We start from the raw sequence: 19844 nt of genomic DNA, 5'->3' as shown, positions 1-19844 counted from the left end.
TGCTTTTTGGAATTTTCAAAACATCTGGCGAGGGCATCAGCTCAGTTCAAAAAAGAAAGAGGACATTTGTATGTATTTTTCAGCTACTAGAGGTGGAAATGTTCATTTATTCGTTTATATCAAATAAACATTTAGATATATGATTATTTGTTCATTGTGAGATTTTTCTGCTTCTGAGTATTTTATATGTAAAAGATATTTACAAGAAGTCTGTATTAGTAGACATAATACTAATTTAATGCTCTCACTTAAATCTTTTTGACCAATTATTAACAAGAACATGTAAAAATAAAAGCAGATTTTGGCATCCAAAACCCTAAAATGCTGAGATAAATGAGTTTAGAAATGTGGAATATATGGAATTAGAGTCACATGTATCAACATATCATTCATAAAGAACCAACTATGAGATTTGTTTGCACACATGCACTTTATATAGTCCGGTGTATTGGACTCTTCTGAAGTTTTATCTTGAGTTTATTTGTTATTTTATAGAGCAATTCCATTGTATATGGCCGAAATAGTAGTGGTTGGGGAAGTAGTAGTTTAAAGGTTAAGGCTCTGGTTTATTGATTGAAAGGCCCCCAGTATTGCCAAGCTGCCAATCTTGACCATGTACTCTGACCCCAGCTTTCTAATGGAATCTACATGTAACAAGAAAAATGCACATTTGCCTTTAAATGACAATAAAGTCACATGACTTGAAATACACATCTTCGATTGGGGGAAAAACAGAGGTTTTGGCGCTTTAATGATTATTTTGGATCAAAAAATAAAGTATGAAGACGTGATTGTCAGTAATCCTGATTACATTCCATTGAAATGGCGTAATTCTTATCTTGTGATGTCATAAGCTATGAAGTCACATGATTATATGTGAAGAGCTTCAAAAGATCACAGTCTGTGGCTGAATCAAGCAGAGCAAACCTCTCCTTTTTATTGTACTGGGATTTGATTAAAGCCAGACAGAGACAGAATTATAAAACCTGTACACACACACACACACACACACACACACACACACACACACACACACACACTTGCAAACAAATGGCTTTACTTTGTCTATTATTCGAGATGTGACATATTCTTTACTTATTAATCATCTATGCTTAATAAAGACATCAAAATGGTGTTTCTGGTCTATTTGACAAATTGGGAAAAATACAAGCTGTTTCTTTTTTTAAAGCTGGTGTGTTTTTATTCTGTTGTTACGGCAGTGGAAGTTGCTTTGGGCTGTTTTGGAAAATCCACCAAAACAGCTCAAGTCTTGCAACTGATGTCCAAATGATTATTCATTGATTAATATTGTGCATGTGAATAGGATTTTTTTTTTCAATTCAGGATCACATAAAGCTGTTTCCATGACCTTCTTTGTCTTGATGTCTCGATAAAAGGGTTAGTCGCCTTCGCTGCTCACTAGACTGATGTTAAGGGAGCAATCCCAGACTGGAATTCCACACTGACAGCTGAAACAAGATGCTTCGTAAAAAAATAACCCAGCGCTCCTGTCTGACAGGGCCTGTTTCATATATCCATACACATATACTGTATAATTATTTATTTATTTACCCATCACTTTTTAATTCCATACTGCCCCCTCATGGCCAGAGACGCTTGTAAGAACACTAATAAACTGAACAAACAAACAAACAGATAAATAAATAATTTTATAGGGTGGTCCAAAGTAGTGTGCCATATTAAATAAAGGTCAGGTTTTTCCACAATCTCTGCATCAGATATTTCATTATAACCAGCATGAAGCCACATTTTCAGCAATTTGAATTATTTGAATTTGAATTAATCCTTGAGATCGGACATTGCACAATTTGTCCCTCTTCAGACCACTTTTGGTAGGTAATAACCACTGAACACAACCCACAAGACCTGCTGTGTTGGAGATGCTCGGACCCTGTCATCCAAACATCACAGTTTGGTGCTTGGCCAAAGTCACTCAAATCGCACATTGCACTTGCCCAGTTTCTCAACAAGTCAACTTTGAGAACTTGTTCTGGTCATTTGCTGCCTAATATATTTCACCCCTTAACAGGTGCCACTGTAATGAGATAGTCAATATTATGTGCTGATATGATACCATGCACTTTTTGAACATCCAATTCCACCTTCAGTGCCCATTCACTGTTATTAAACCACCACTCTGGGGAAGTGGGAAGATGTTCCACTAAATTTTGTGAAGATTAATGTTCATTCAGCCACAAGGGTGTTAGTAAAGTCAGCTATTGATTTATGTGAGGTGAGGAGGCCTGGGGTGCAGTCAGTGTTCACATTCATCCTAAAGATGTTCTTTAGGATTGAGAGCTCTATAACAGGCCACTCAAGATCTTTCACTCACTTGAAACCCACAAAAAACAAATCTTAAAGGAGCTAGCTTTGTGCACAGAGACATTATCATGCTATAAACAGGTTTAAAGGTAAAATTTAATGCGATCAACTTCGTGGTAACAATTTGAGGAAGAACCACACATGGCTGGAAAAGTTAGGTGTCCCAATACCAACACATATGCAGTATTGATGAAGGAGTAAGAGATTAAAAGAGTGTGTGCCCCAACATCCAGTTGTCTCCTGTGTGAGCTGGTGGGTTTAATAACAGGATCAGCTAACACCAGTTGCGCGCGTGTGTGTGTGTGTGTGTGTGTGTGTGTGTGTGTGTGTGCGTGCGTGCGTGCGTGCGTGCGTGCGTGTGTGTGTTCCCCTCACGGCACTGCTCATGCCTGGCATAAATTCTCAGGTTAAAGATAGTAACACACCCTGCCACCCCTCCTCAACCCATCCAGCCCCCCACCCACCCCCATACACACATACACCCACACACACACCCAATGCAACAAACTTTTCAGAGCAGGATATTTCTCTAACTTGCAGCACAGTGTTGTTGTTGACACTGATCTACTCAAGATTAATTAGTATTTACATTTATATTTGGGGCATTTGGCAGATGCCCTTATCCATAGTTAATTATTAGTTTCTTTTTTTTTTTGCTTTCTTGAGTGTGTCTGATTGTTTGTGTATATGTGTCAGCATTTTGTAGAATAGTCTAATTCGTTCTTGAGAATTCCTGAGACAGCATGGTGTAATGATGAGGGTCCAAGGCCCCCGCTGGGAAACAGAGAATGACGTGTAACGGCTTTCGCACCATCTCGCAGCACCTCAACGACCTGAAGAAGGAGAACTTCAGCCTGAAGCTGCGCATCTACTTTTTGGAGGAAAGGATTCAGGGAAAGAGTGACGATGGTAGCAGAGAGGATGTTCACAGGAAGGTCAGTAGACACTTTATTCCCACTTATATATAAAGTACACATTCTGCATTCACACATATATAAAAAGTACACACAGCATTCACTACACATGTATACAAAGTACACACTGTGTATTCACACATATATAAAAAGTACACACAGCATTCACTACACATGTATACAAAGTACACACTCTGTATTCACACTTATATAAAAAGTACACACTTTTTATTCACATGTATACAAAGTACACACTCTGCATTCACACTTATATATAAAAAGTACACACTTTTTATTCACATGTATACAAAGTACACACTCTGCATTCACACTTATATATAAAAAGTACACACGGCATTCACTACACACATATACAAAGTACACACTCTGCATTCACACTTATATATAAAAAGTACACACGGCATTCACTACACACATATACAAAGTACACACTCTGCATTCACACTTATATATAAAAAGTACACACTTTTTATTCACATGTATACCAATTACAGACTGTGTATTCACACTCATATATAAAAAGTACACACGGCATTCACTACACACATATACAAAGTACACACTCTGTATTTACACTTATATATAAAAAGTACACACATTGCATTCACATGCACAAAGTACACACTCTGCATTCACACGTATATAAAAAGTACTTACTTTTCATTCACATGTATAAGATAAGATATACCTTTATTCGTCCCACAGTGGGGAAATTTCTCAACAATACAAAATACACACTCTGTATTCACACTTATTTAAAAAAAAGGACACACTTTTCATTCACATGTATACAAAGTATACACTCTGTATTCACACTTATATATAAAAAGTACACACTGCATTTACACGTATATAAAGTACACACTCTGCATCCACACATAAAAAGTACACACTTTGCATTTACACACATACAAAGTACACACTGTATTCATACTATATAGAAAGTACACACTTTGCATTTACACACATACAAAGTACACACTGTATTCATACTATATAGAAAGTACACACTTTGCATTGACATATTCAAATTACACACTTTGCTTTCACAATTATATACTAAAGTACACTGAAAAGTACACTATTTTTTATTACAAGTGTCTCCATAGTAAATAGAGACACGCTCTTTTTGCTGGAACTTTGTAAACTCTATTAGGTTGTGAAAAAAGAATGCCCCACTGACCCACATGCGCTATATCCGAGCTAGCAACATGAGCGTTATTCTGGATTGCAGTTGTAGGGGTGAATTAGCAAGACTAGGAGACACAGAGCAAGCTTGTGGAAGGGTAGGAGCAGGTGGCTACTGTCTGTCCTGCTATTTTTGTCCCACCTTACACCCAGGAGACTGTACAGAGTGCACAGAGCTGAAGTAAACAGCAATAACATTCATTAGAACCCTAATAAATAATACACATTAGTCTGAAATACACTGCAGCTTTAGAGAAACCATTTTAACCTCAGCAAAAAACAAAACCTGCATAAATGGTGAAATATAATTGCTTGGGATTGCAGTTCATGTGTATTTAAATAGGTTATGAATAATAAGCAATGCTTGTTTGAAATAAATATGCACTTAATTCATTGGCATAATATATTTAAGTGATGATTTGTGATTGGTTGTATTTGCTTTGCAGAACATTGAGCTGAAGGTTGAGGTGGGGAGCTTGAAGCAAGAGCTACTAGAGAGACAGCAGCAGCTTGACAAGGCTCTGTAAGTAGTGTTTGGGAGTAAGATAACTACAGTTTGAATACTGGCTTCTGATTGGCTGGAAGGTCACATCGTTGAACAAGTTGTTCCTGTAGTACAAAAACAGTAATCAGAATCTACTGTGAACATTACTTGAGTTTCTGAGATCAATAAGTGATTTTTGCATGTCGTTTAACTCATATGATGAATTTTGATAAATAAGCCGGGGCAAACAGAGTTGACACAGCTTTATTAGTAATAGAGACATGATATAGACACCCACAATTCACACATACACATTATCATACAAATAAATATCATCTTATTAAACTACTTAATCTCTGTGTATGTTTTAAAGCAGCAGAATTGTAGCTCTAACAAGCCATAAACTGTATATACAAAATAACTAACCATTCACTCAGTTTTGCACTGCATCCAGAACATGAGAGCTTGAAGTTAATGCTGGTAAATGAACAAGGATTACCTCTTACTTATATTTTAATACACAGCTACCTGGAAATTGTTTATGCATGATGCAAGAGTGAATAACGGCCCGGCGTGAATCTGAGTGCGTTAAATTGGTGTAATGCTAATCCCGTTTATACCATGCCCACTTTCTAGCATTGACATGCAAAAACTGTCATTAAAGTTTGCAGTGCAAAACTGACTGAACTAGATGTTTTATATACAGAATAATAATGAATTAAATTAGACATTGATATATTGTGATTTTATTGATGAATTTTAATAATTCATTATGAGAGAGAGAGAGAGAGAGAGAGAGAGAGAGAGAGAGAGAGAGAGAGAGAGAGAGAGAGAGAGAAATGGTGTGTGAATTATGTGTCTTTGTGCCACATCTGTATTGATAATGTAAACTCCTGAATCTGTTTTTTGTAATATTTTTGGTTGTAACATTTTCTTCTCATCACATTTATCTTGTGCCTTGACTCATTTATCAAAATCACCATATTCACCAGACAGGTTAAACAACAGTGGGAAAAAAAATCCTTCATTTAGTTTACTAAGGTCATTAGTAAATGTTTACAATAGCGCTCACACTTTGTATGTGACTGTAAGTGTATGTTACTATGTTTCCAGATGTTTATAGGGCCTAACATTTATTCAAAACACTGATTAATCTGACAGGTTTAATGGTTTAAACTCACATCATCCAGACATTTAGGATCAAGTATTTAAGCAGAGCATAGTATGCATCTTGTGGACAAAAGTATTGGGACACCTGACTTTTCCAGCTGTATAAGTTTCTTGCCCAAATTGTTATGACAGAGTTGTACAGATGGGTGCAGTAGCATTACATTTTCCCTTCACATGAACTACGAGCCCAAAACGTGTTCCAGCAAGACATTGAACGTTATTTATGTGGGAAGGGATGTTTATAAATCACATACAAATCTTATGTTGAGGTGTCCACAAATTATTGTCCACATAGTGTATAGACATATAAACACTATAATATCTGTACTGTGCTTGGTGCAATGTCACTAGTGTTCGTCCATTTATGTCCTAAATGGCTACAAATACTTCTTTTGCAGATGTTCCATACCATTAAATACAACCATAAAATGTCCTACTATTGGCAAATTACTATCTAATACTTATTACTATCTATTTCTATCTAAGATCTATTATCTATTATTATCCACAGTCTATTACTATCTACTATTTATTGTTATCTACTATCTAAAACTATCTACAGTCTATTACTATCTACTATTTATAACTATCTATTTCTATATACTATCTATTATCTATTACTATCTACAATCTATTACTCACTTCTATCTATTTCTATCTACTATTTATTATATATTACTATCTACTATTTATTTCTATCTATAACTATCTCATATCTCATATCTATTACTACCTACAATCTTACTATCTGCTATCTATTTGTGTCTACTATCTTTTACTGTTTGTTACTATCTACAGTTTACTACTATCTACTAGGGGTGTACCACAAAATGTATGGTTCGGTACAGACCTCGGTTTTTAAGTCACGGTTCGGTACTATTTCAGTACAGTTTGGGGGAAGAAATACAAAACATAAAATTGCTTGTTGTTTTTTTATTAACGCGGTTTATCCGTTTTAACATTTGTGAACATCAACAGTTTACATTTTTAAAACAATTTTAAACAAAATACTCTTAAATAGTTTATTGCTAGCATTGGCGAAGGCAGGAACTTTAACGATTCAGGGAATGCACAAAACAACGCACAATAAATCCTCTATGTATTATTTCCTGTATGGAGTGAGTAGCCACAGTGACACTGTGCTAACTCTTTCTTTTTTATATCCTTGTCATAGTTGTGTATGTTCTCAAGTTTAACAATTATTTAAAAAAAGTGCTGAAAGTGCAAGACAGAGACTAAACAAACGTGCAGTCCGCCACTTAATGTGTTCCGGAGGAAACTCAGATTTTAAGCATGTTCCGCACAAAGCGCTGTTGCCAAGAAAAATAAAAAAGCACGAGTTTTGGAAACCTGTCTGTGCTTATATGATTTCTGTTGTAACTGGAGTTAGTGAGCTCTCCCTTAACCATGACTCAACGCATTACAACAGCGTGTATCTAAACAGTAGCCGACCAAGAAAGTCATTGTTCACTGTCTTCCTCCTTCCTTTCACAACTATTTCTGTCGGGAGTTTATCTTTTGGCATCGTCGTGCGTAAAAAAAAAAACTTTTTTTAAACATGGGAAAACGTAGCGGCTTATAGTCCGAAAAATACAGTACAACATTATCTACCACTATCTACTATTTATTAATTTCTACTATTACGGGTTTTCCTCTGTAAGTGTAAAAAACACTTTTTGATATCAATAGATTTGTTTAATGTTGGACCACATCACACCAAATTAGCTTTTTATTATTATTATTATTATTATTATTTTCCTATAAAAGCACTATAAGTGTTTTATTACTTAATAATTTTACAAAACTACAATCTTATCACAGAGGCATATATGAGAGTGAAGTATGAATATTTTATACAATGTACAAAGTATTAATGATTATGGTTTTTTTTTTTTATTATTCGGAATATTCCTACAGCTATTCATTAATGGCACTCATAAGTAAAGTGAGTTTCTAGAGCAAAGACACACAAATACCCAGACCTACACATATATAATTACATTAATTAAAATTAAGTTCTCCAGAGTCTCTCTTTCTCTCTCTCTCTCTCTCTCTCTCTCTCTCTCTCTCTCTCTCTCTCTCTTTCTCTTTCTCACTCTCTCTTTCTCTTTCTCACTTGATGTGTATATCTGCTGTACATAGACATTTTAATCATGATCCTACTCATGAGCTGATATAAAATTCCACAGGATAAGTGCCAGACTTTTATTAGACACTTCACCAGTAGCCAACAGTCCCCCGAGTGATATTTTGTTGATGGATTCTATCACTCTTTTAAAATTAACACCATCATGTCGCTAAACAAATCACCGTAGTAACACATTGATTTTAGCATAAAAGCAGCCAGCTGTGTAGGGACTCAGAACGATGGCTTTCCAGTGACCTCACACATCGTGTAACACTATTAGGTTGTATAACATTGAGTCACATGTCTATCAGATGCTGCTTTAAGCATCGCTGATGTCAATTCTGAGGTGGCTTCAGTTCTCACCAAACTTCCACACAAAACGAGGCCTTAATATTGTATCGAAGGTCTGATTATAAATATATACATATATATAAAACTTCACATCAAGACTTCTAAAAGTTAGAAAATTCTTTTACCCGAAAGCAGAACAGAAACACAGAGGAATCAGAATGGAGCCGATGTGCAGCGTCAGGGTGAAGAGAAGAGGCAGGAGATCTCCCACATTCAGGAGGTCTTGGAGAACAAGATCCAGCTGTTGCAGGAGGTGCGCACATACACTCAGTCTCTCACACACACATGTATTTCTTGTACCATCCTTGTATACTTGTGAGGACCTGCCATACTTTACAGGCTGTATTGTTCACGTCATCAGGAAGATCTTACATTTTTACATTTACGGCATCATTAGTGGCATCTTTTTGTGGCTGGGATTTGAACTCATTACTTTCCGATCCAAAGTCTAATGCTTAAATACTAAGCTACTTAGCTTTGGGTTCTTTTACATTACATTTTCTTACTTGAATCTTCTCCTGCTATTAGCCACCCTAAGATTTACAAACACTGATCTTTGTCTCCACTAATTGCTTTTATGATCTGTTATCAGGAGTCTAAACTCGCAAAGAGCGAAGCTGAAAAAATGTCTTCGCTGGCCGCCTCAGAATCTCAGCGCTGTGTGGATCTGGAGAACAGGATGCGGGTGATGGAGACTAAGGAGACACAGGAGGAAATGCTGGCTGAGAAAGAGAGGTTAGCGAATCAATTGAGGACCAGGGTTGCAAAATTATAGAAATTTTCAAGACTGAAAACTTTCCATGGTAATTAGCGGAAATTTATGGGAATATTTTGGGATTTTACAAAATTGCCAAAGCCGAAAACAGGCAATTTAAATGTTGCACATATTCCCATAAACTTTCCAACTTGGAATATTGCCAAAATTCCCCAGATGAAGTTCCCATAGAAAGTTTCCAGAATTTGCATCTCTAGTGAGGAGCCAGATCTTGGTTTTGGTTGGCACATCACATCAATCTGCAATTCTGTACTCAGGCTGATTCAGAATTTAACTGAGGATTTGGTCAGGAAAGAGGAAGAAGAAAGATCTCTGCATGAAGAGGTGGACTCTCTTTCTCGTAAAGTGACTCAGCTGGAGGAAGAACTGCAGGTCCTGAGCACGTCTTTTCAGCAGAAAGACAGAGATATGAAGGTATGATGATGATATGACACACTCTGTTTTTTTAGGAACGTCTGAGCAACTGCACATATCAGCCAATCATGTGGCAGCAATACAACGATCATGTAGATCCAGGTTCATTTTCACATAAAACAGATAAAGAATTGGGGAAACATCACCTGGTCTTTTTTTCAAGGATTTTTTTGTTTTTCACACCATTCTGTCATAAAAAAAAATAAATGAAGAATAAACATTAAGCAAACCATGGACAAAATCAGTTTATTCTTATACTTGCTAATTAACTGAATTTCTGTGCTGCATATGCACAATTTTATACTATATGTTGCAATCATGATTGGCTGATGGGATACGTATACAGTATAGTTGTATTTCATCTCTGTATGGACATAAAAAAAAATGTCTGAAGTCAGATTTATCACTGACAATATTAAATGTGTGTGTGTGTGTGTGTGTGTGTGTGTGTGTGTGTGTGTGTGTGTGTGTGTGTGTGTGTGTGTGTGTGTGTGTGTGCGATTTACTGTATATTAATCAAAATGAAACTTAACTGTGCAACTGTAGTTCATTCAGTGTAATTACAGGCAAGTGCACAACATCAGTCTATCTTTCCAAATGGATGCAATGGCTCAGATATCTACTTTTATTTATAAACACACATATAAACACACACACACACACACACACACACACACACACACACACACACACACACACACACACACTCACACACACACACACACGCCTACCACTGTATGTAGGTCAGCAAGCACCATAGCATACTGCAGCCTACTGTTCCCTTTTCACAGGCACATTTATAAATAAGCACAGCGTCTCTGTTTTCCAGTTGCATACTATACATATGCACCTGAGTAAATATGAAATGTAGAAATAATAATACAAAAATAATAATACTTTTGTGCACTGTACAGACATCTATCTATCTATCTATCTATCTATCTATCTATCTATCTATCTATCTATCTATCTATCTATCTATCTATCTATCTATCTATTATTGTTAGTGTTATTATTATTACAGTTTTTCTCAGCTGCTTTCAATCATTTCTTAGATCATACAGTAAATTAAATTCTTAAAACTACTTGTTTAACCTCCACATCATTCAGTCACTTGTGCACATCAGAAAAACATTTGTTATTGCTTTGAACAAATTGCAAATGCTTTTGTACGTTCTTTTAACTGATTGTTCACAAAGGTCTGCTGTTTCCTACATTAGCAGTTTTTTGTCATGATAATTAAAATACATTATACTGGTTTCACCTGAATAGTTTTAACCCCTAAAACATCTCATCAGTTGATTGCATAAGTCCTTGAATGCAAAACGGTTAAATCAGTTGTCAGAATCTCTCAAGCTTAAACTTCTATTGGCCTTTTTTTTTGTGAATGTCTCTTAAATTGATGACTATATGACACTAATGAGGGCGAGTGAACGGCATCAGATCAACCAATAATCTACTAGTTCTCTAAAACAGGTCAAAGTTGAATCTCGTGAACCTTCAATTGGTGACAAAACACAGAATTGCAATTTCTGAAAATTGATGAACAACCAGGAAACAAACACTATTACAGTACAGTAAAAGTGTGAATTCTATCCAGTCTCTTGCAATCTATATAAATCAAATATGCAATCAAATAAATACATTTGTACTGCTGAAATTTATAGATGACGTACAGAAGAAATTCAGCCTTGTGCATATTGAATCATTGTAATCCAAACCGTAGTTTATATAAGCAAATACTGAAACTGTGCCCCGTCATACTGACAACATGCCTAAACATTTTGACGATCTTGTTTGTGAACTATGACAAACAAACTTTTCATTTTGATGGCAATGATTTGTTCATTGACACAAATACTTACTTTTGAGAGATGAACCAAGTATTTTAAGAAAAGTACAGGCTTTTGCAAGAAATACAATGTGTTGTGCCATTTGTACAAATTTTGCAAATATTAAGGATGATTCGTAAAATGCTACAAAGCAACTTAGAAAAACTATATAATTGTGGGCAATGAGACAGTGACACCTACTGGCCATAATTTATAAGCGCAAGTGATTGATGATGCGCATGAAAACACACAAACACACACGCACACACACCCAACACTGAACCCTTCACTTTTGTCCAAACAATGTATTATAATCTTAGTTTTCTTGTCATTTGGTGCTTTTGAGATTCCCCCTGAGTCACGAGATGAGTTTAATGTAATGTCACTTCACTACAAACCATAACATCTCTTTTAAAAATAAAGAAAATCCCCAACTTTTTCATCAGTTTAACCATTCCCCACATAGAGAGAGTGTGTGTAATAAATGATCAATTATCCAGAACTATTTAGCATTCATATTAAATATTTATGTGACCTGTGAGTACCATTTGTAATGTTTTGTCAGTCATTTTTTATTGCTTTTCAAACATTGTGGTCACACTTGCTTGGCCTTTTAAAGTTTTGCCCCCTGTAGCAGAAACGGCAGGCCAGTGAGTTTCTCTGACTCTTTGCTCTTTCTGTCAACTGAAGCAATAAACACTGAGATCATGTTAGTAAAAAAAAAGACCCCAATGCATTGGCTGATTAGGATAAATAGTTTTTTGATTGGGACTTGTTTATAGGTCAGCACTGTTATGGCGTCCTGTCTATTTTGCCTAATACCCAGAGGCACTCTGAGTGATAAATTCACCTAGTGACACCAAACAAACCTCAGAAATGTCCAAACTTTCCCTAAAATACAAATGATATCTTTCTGTATTCGGTGGTTTATATGATCCATATGGCCATGAGCTTGGCTTGTCCCAAATGTGAACACATTTCTGTAATGCACAAAGTATAAATTAGTCTTGTTCTATGAGGGAAGACAGATATAAACTAGTCTTGGTTAAAAATAGACCTTGGATTTAACACACAGAAACATTTCACTGAATGAGCCATAATTCCTATATATATATCCAATTCGTTCATTTTAAATAAGTCGTCTCAAAGTGTGATTCGATTCTTTTTTTTTTTTCTTTTATCACATGACTCACAAAGACGCTATGCATGCATTACACAGGAAACAGAATGGAGTAGTTCATTTTATGAGTGTTCTGGTTTGAATCGATCAAAGAGTTGAATGGAGGACATGAACTAAATGACAAATAAGATTCATCCATTTTGATGAACGAGATTGAAAGAACCAAGGCACTAAAATGATTCGATTTTTCCATCACTAGAATGGAGATGGAGAAATGGAGGATTTAGCTAATGAGCTTCATCTTCCTTAGATGAAGGGGTAGCTCAGTGGGTAAGATTTTGTGACTCCTGATCAGAAACGTGTGAGTTCAAAATTCCATCACCACTAAAGTTGCCACTTCTGGGCCCTTGAGCAAGGCCCTTAACCCTCAACTGCTTAGTTGTATGAATGAGATAATTGTAAGTGGCTCTAGATAAGGGCGTAAATGGCATAAAATATAGAAATGTAAACTGGGTGTAAAACCTGTTTCAGCACCAGGGTTTTGGATACAGTGCTTTAGGGAAGTTGTGCCTGTGGTCCATGTTGAAGCACTTTTACTTCTCCTTCAGGAGGAAAGAAACCAAGTGCGCATGCTCAAAACATAAATATGGGAAATGTATGTGTTAAAAAATCCTCATAAAGCCAATTAAATTGTGATTTGTTAACCAGTCAGGATACGAACACTGATTGATACAGCGCCATCATTCAACGTGTGTGTGTGTGTGTGTGTTTGTGTTTGTGTGTTAGCAACAAACCCGAATGATGACTAGCGGTTTCGGCGTGGTTCTTTTCCCCGATGAGGGGGATCCCAGAAAACACATACGCACGCTGCGTTGAAGCGCGGATATGTTTATAAGAAAAGGATAGACCAATAAAAAAATAAAAGATTTACGTACACAATGTGCTTGAAAACGTGTAGTAAACGAGCTTTTCTGTTCAATTCAGAAAACGTATCCCCCCCCCCCCCGTTCTGTGAAATGGTACGATCCGGGTCTCTGGATCCTCTCCTGCAGTGCCACATCGCGGTGTCTTTTCAGTGTGACTCGGATCTCTTCAACATCAGGATCCATGCTCAAGGTTTGAGGTTGCATTGTCAAGAAACGGCTTCAGGAAAGATTTTTGTGGGGGAGAAAGAGAGATGATATATTTTGGTTTTCGAGTGCGAGCAGGATGGAAAAATGGGATTGGGAGAGAAATGATGTTGAGAAGAACCTGCCATGTTGATGAGCTTGCTTTCCAGTTATGAAGGTGTGGCTAAGAAGACAAGGAGTGAAGTGACATTTAGAAATATTTTGGTTATGTACACCCATTGCAAGCTCGGTGCACCGGATTTGTCCAAATGAGACTTTATCAATATTATTATTATTATTATTATTATTAATAATAATAATAATAATATTCACATACAGGATCCCAAACATCTAGAAGTTGTTAGAATGCTGGACTCCAAAACAAAGGACTTGTGCCGGATCTGTGCACGGGAGCTTTACGGTAACCAGCGTAGATGGATCTTCAACCCGACAAACAAGCTGAGCCTGCAGGTGTTGTTGTCGCATGCCCTGGGCAGGCAGGTGTCCCGGGATGGGCAGCGCGAGTTCTCCTGCAGCAAGTGCGCCTTCATGCTGGACCGCATGTACCGCTTCGACACTGTGATAGCCCGTGTCGAGGCTCTGTCCATCGAGCGGATGCAGAAGCTCCTGCTTGAGAAAGAGCGTCTTCGCCAGTGCATAGGGAGTCTGTATTGCAAAAACAACCAGGAAGAAATCGAATCGGAAATGGTCAAGTCTGGAACGGAGGCGTTGATCGTGGAAATGCCGGCTCCGTCTGACTCCAAGTACAGCTCCCTGTTAGAAGAGGATCTGACGTATTCGGTCTACGAGTGCTGGGCTGAGAACGACTCTCAGGAACGTGGGGGTCCACACCAACACCAACAACATCATCCTCATCATCACTTCCACCAGTGCCAAGCAGGATCAGAAGCTGGCCGGGCGCAGCACTCCAGAAAGTGCCGGGGATGCACGATGTTGCGAGTGGCCGACTCTGATTATGAAGCGATCTGCAAAGTGCCCAGGAAGGTGGGCAGAAGCACCTCATGTGGCCCCTCAACCCGTTACTCTGTTAGCAATCTGGCCAGCATGGAAGAGGCAGAACCTGGATCGGAACCTCAAGAGACTGCCGCTCCGTCATCGAGTCTGACAGAGATCAGTCAAACAGCTGAGGAAGAGAACACTAGTCTCAGCCCGGCCTCATCGATCGAGTCACTGGACGGGGGTGAGCCCTGCTCGCTAGTCCATCCCGACCTTCTGCAGGAGAAAAAGGACATGCTTCCGATATCCATTACCGAGCAGAGCCCCAAAACAGGAGTGGAGCTAGCTCTAAGCCTGGTCAAGAGCTTCGAGTGGCGTCCAGTCCGTGTTTTTCGAGGCAGCCGACTTCCTGTACTGATCAAACCTGTAGCCACCAACCAGATCCTTAAATCAGAAACCGACTGTCCTTTTTCTCTCCATCCTCCTGACATGGCTCCTCTCAGCATCCAGCAGGAACTGCGTCTGGACCTAGCTGAGATCGAGGCCCTTTGGATAGACGATTATGTTCCATGTGGACCTCTGGGCTTTCAGGAGGTAGTTGAAAAAATTGCAAACCAACCCAAATTTAGTGGGATGCTCACGATTCGATTAGGAAGCAGTGAAAAGGGGTGTATGGAGCGTGTTTTGTGTGTCTGGAGAAGCCTCTTGGGCATATTCTCCAAATCCTTTGATCACTCTGCATTCTCTTAGCAACATGTCCGCTGCCATGACAACTGTTGTTGTAGGCAACAATGCTAAGTACTACAAGCAAGTCCTCAGAAGGGTTTTCCCTTGACGTGTCTTTAAACACACACGCACACATTTTTATTAACACTTTTTTTTTTTTATAAGTAGGGCTTATTATTCTCTCTTTTCTTTTACCATTTCCATTCAAATCAGGAGAGAACACAGCCCTCGATCTTTATTCATCTAAAACATCATCATTAGGCAAATGTATGCACCACAAACGCATAAGACCTTTTTGATATGAATTAAATAGTATGAATTAATGGATTTTTTGTGGCTTTAGACTGAGGACAGAAGTGAAACTAAGCACAGAGAGATTACAGAGTGGAAATAAGGAAATGAATGATGTGCCGTCCCGGAAATACAGGACTTCCTGTGGAAGGCTTTGTGAGGGAATAGATCCGTGTTAAAGTGTACACGTTCCTCACATGCCCTTTTCTTTACTTTACTTTTCTTTTCTTTACTCTTTCTTTCTTTTTCTTTATCAATTAATTAAACAAATAAGTTCACTATTATCCTAGGTCATAAATTTAACATTACAAACTTTTTTTTTGTATTTTATTTTTTTTGTATACTTATTTATTTTTGTTTGTTTATCTATTTATTTACTTTCATTTTATATTATTTAATTTCTTTTGAGTATTTTCATGTTTACTTATTTATGGGTCTATTTAATTATATTTTATAGTATTTCATTTGATTTCTTTTGAAAATATTTTTCTAATTTTAATGGTCTTTTATTTATTTTTCTATTTGTTGATATTATTTTCATCCTTTAAATTCAACACATCTGCTTTGGTGTGATTTTTCTTTACATTTGTGTCCGGGGTGTGTTTATCAGAAGCTCATTGCGGAGCAGCAGGTTCAGCTGGTGCAGTATGAGAATGCAGCAGGTCAATGTGTGACTGAATTGCAGAAGGCCCAGGGTCAGGTCCAGTCTCTCCAGGCCAAGATCAGAGCGAGTGAAGCAAGCAACAAGGTACAAGTCTTCTTCTGCTTTATTGAAGGTCTCTATATCCAGAATTTTAGCTTTAAGTTTTTTATGATCATGTGTTGATGTTATTTGAAGGGTGTTAGAATGAGATCATTGTATTTAGTACAAGACAGTATGTTGGGTTTATTAGTATTATATCTGTGGTGTTAGGGTATCTAATGATCTTGTGTGTGTGTGTGTGTGTGTGTGTGTGTGTGTGTGTGTGTGTGTGCGCAGGAGCTGCAGGAGCGACTTGGAGTTATGGAGCTTGATATGTTGTCTTGCCGGGAGACTGTAGAAGGACAGGAGAGGACTATCTTGACTCTAAGAGACTGCCTCAGCACCAAGGACAGCGAGGTGGGTTCACAACTCTTATCAATTCTCTAATCTTCTGCACAGGACCCATCCATTCTTCTGGGAAGATGTTCCTCTAGATGTTCCTCTAGAGTTTTCTGGAGTTAGTAAAAATCAGGTACATATGGTGGTGCTCTATAGCAGGAGATCTTCCACTTGAAAGCATGTAAAGCATATCTTCATGGAGTTTTGTTTTGTGCACAGGGGCATTGTGATGCTGGAACAGGCTGGGGTTTCCTAGTTCAAGTAAAAGGGGGAAATTTCTTGCTACAGCATCAAAAGACACCCGATACAATCGTGTGCCTTGAGTTTTGTGGTAACGGTTTGGGGAAGAACCAAATAGGGCTGGAAAAGTCAGGTGTCCCAATACTTTTCAGCAAAGAGAGGAATGTTTTTAATTCCAGTGTAATATCTCTGGTTTAGATTGCTGACTTACACCAGCTCGTAGACGAGCAGAAGCAGCTTTTGACTTCTCTGAAGCAGCAGAAATTACAGGTGAGAAGTTTTTTTTTGTTTTGTGCATACACACATATACACGTTTAAATATTTCTCGTAATTCTCAAACACCTTGTGAGAAACACTGGATCTCTGTGTGTATGTGTTTGTGTTTCATGTAGACGTCCACTCCAGGACCTGATCCGCTACAGGCCGAGTTATTAGAGCTTCAGGCCTCTTTGTTTTCGAGCCAGCTGGAGCTTCGGGGCGTCCAAAGAACCCAGCGCCAGGCCCAGAGACGAGAGGACGAGCTGGCGCGTGCCAACCAGCGCCTTCACGCCGATCTTCAGGGGGTTCAGGACCGTCACCGGGAAGCCCAGAAACACAATCAGGTGAGATCTGAAAAATAAGAGATATCTATGCATGTGTGTGGGAATATTTACCAGATTAAATAAACTTGTCCTTCATTCACCCGCAGGAGCTGCTTGCTGGTCTGCAGAGAGCACGTTCAGACCTAGAGCGGATGGTGGAGAAGATGAAGGAGGGAAAAGAAGACAAAGAGAGAGAGCTGGAGGAAAGAGAAAGAACCATCAGAGAGCTGAAGACCAAGCTACAGCACAAGGAACAGCTTTTACACGTGAGACAGCAAACAAATAGCATGCTATGTAGTGCAATTAAATGTGTGGGTATTGAAAATGAAGATGGAGATGGCTGATGATTCCTCTTACATGTATAAATCCTCCATAGGACTACACTGAACTGTTGGATGGTCAGAAGGAAGGTGGCGGAAACAGGGACATCCTCGTCCATAAGTTTAAGCTGCGCATTCAGGAGAGAGACCAAGCGCTGGAGGTATACATCTGTTCATACACACACAAGATTTCGACAAGTCCGGGTATTTATTTTTGGGCTTCTACTAGGAGAAAATGATAAAAAAAAATAAAAAAAACATGTGATCCTTGTGTTCTTTTGTGCAGCATGCAGTAGACGAGAAATTTGTGTGCGTGGAGCAGAAGGAGGTCGAGGTACGCAAGCTGCAGCTCCTGCTCAGGGAGAAAGAGAGGGACCTGCAGAAACTGCGATGCGTGTTGTCCGGCAATGAGGAGACCATTATGGTATCATTATTTATTTATATATACACATATATTAATCGCAACCTCATCGCACATTTGTATCTGTTATAAACGTACCTTCAATTAATGAAAAGTTTTTATTGCTTTAATCAACCTGGACAAATATGGATGTTTTATGCAAATGTACGTTTATTATTAGTGAAACCGAACTCAACATAGAGCATGAAGACAAAATATTCTTGTAAATGTTTTGGCATAATTATGGTGCAGTAAATTACCGGTACATAAAATTATCCTAAATATAGTATATAGCATGTCATTTGAATTTTTTTTATTTTATTTTTTTTATTTATTTTTTTTGTGGTAGAGTCTGGAGCTATTGGTCCAAGGGAAATGTTTAGAGCTGGAACAGGTGAGCGATGCCTGGCGAAGCAGCCAGCGTGGCCAGCGCGAGCGTGAGGACAGACACGCAAGCAGCATGAGAGACAGAGACGCACTCATCAGCCAGCTCCGGACAACATTGCACACGCGTGCAAAAGAGGCCGAGGTAAAGACCGGATTGCGTCTGTCCAACACACTCAGTGTGTCTGAAAGTTCACACACTTCATATGTACCATTTACAAGATATGCTTTATATGATCAACTTTACGCTCTACACATTTTTCTCAGCCGCTGTATCTTATATTTGATTTTGTGGATGTACTATCAGAAGATAGTGATAAAGATGCAAGTAAAGAAAATGGAAAGAACGATTTATATACATAGTACAGAACTTATATACTGGTTCGTGATTCGCATATTTGATTTTCTTCCTAACGTAACGCTCCCCATTTATCCAGGCTTAGGGCCCGCACTAAGAGCGCACTGGCTTGTGCAACCCTAATGGTGGGTTTGAAACTGACCAAAATAATAATCAATAAAAATTTTATGAAAATTAACTAATGAAAATCAGACATTGCGTTTAAATTGTGGTTCAACAAATTCATAAAAAATAAACAAATGATGAAACAGGACTCTACAAAAATGATGGTACCCTTAGAAAAGCTTCAAAATAATTTGACCACCGGGACATGATAAACTAAAGCGTGCCCGTTAATTAGCATCGCCGGTGTCTTCAAACTACATCAGTTGGTCTGCCTATTTAAACAGCATCTTAAAGGTCAAGGCTATAAGACCATCTCCAAGCAGCTTGATATTCCTATGACTACAGTTGCACATATTATTCAGAAGTTTAAGGTCAACAGGATTTAATTCATTTTTATTTGTATTACGCTTTTAACAATAAACATTGTCTCAAAGCAGCTTTACACAGATAATGTGGTGATTAAGAATGAATTAGATTTTCTTTGTAAGTGTAAGTTTGTCCCTGATGAGCGAGCCGGAAAAACTCCCTGAGATGGCATAAGGAAAAAACCTT

The 19844-nt window shown here is 38.1% G+C and overlaps 1 protein-coding gene across 13 annotated transcripts in view; it reads left to right on the top strand.

Annotated features, from left to right (window-relative positions):
* Positions 1-19844, top strand: part of pde4dip (phosphodiesterase 4D interacting protein) — an 80267-nt gene that overhangs the window by 23392 nt on the left and 37031 nt on the right. For 5 of the 13 annotated variants that reach the window (XM_083562904.1, XM_083562903.1, XM_083562910.1 and 2 more), the window contains exons 1-9: positions 13779-15400; positions 16434-16571; positions 16803-16922; positions 17343-17414; positions 17537-17746; positions 17833-17991; positions 18102-18206; positions 18332-18469; positions 18795-18974. In XM_083562904.1, coding sequence (XP_083419030.1) covers positions 14216-15400; positions 16434-16571; positions 16803-16922; positions 17343-17414; positions 17537-17746; positions 17833-17991; positions 18102-18206; positions 18332-18469; positions 18795-18974 — 2307 coding nt within the window. In that variant the 5' untranslated portion in view covers positions 13779-14215. Of the gene's footprint in view, positions 1-3164; positions 3279-4912; positions 4990-8731; positions 8853-9191; positions 9335-9631; positions 9789-13773; positions 15401-16433; positions 16572-16802; positions 16923-17342; positions 17415-17536; positions 17747-17832; positions 17992-18101; positions 18207-18331; positions 18470-18794; positions 18975-19844 lie in introns of those variants that run through there. The other 8 variants (XM_083562906.1, XM_083562908.1, XM_083562909.1 and 5 more) reach the window with 5 other exon arrangements.

This window comes from Silurus aristotelis (genome assembly GCF_946808225.1).
Source record: "Silurus aristotelis genome assembly, chromosome: 15".
NCBI lineage: Eukaryota > Metazoa > Chordata > Actinopteri > Siluriformes > Siluridae > Silurus > Silurus aristotelis.
The sequence above is the reverse complement of the archived record's forward strand: the minus strand, read 5'-3'. Positions and strand labels throughout refer to the sequence as shown.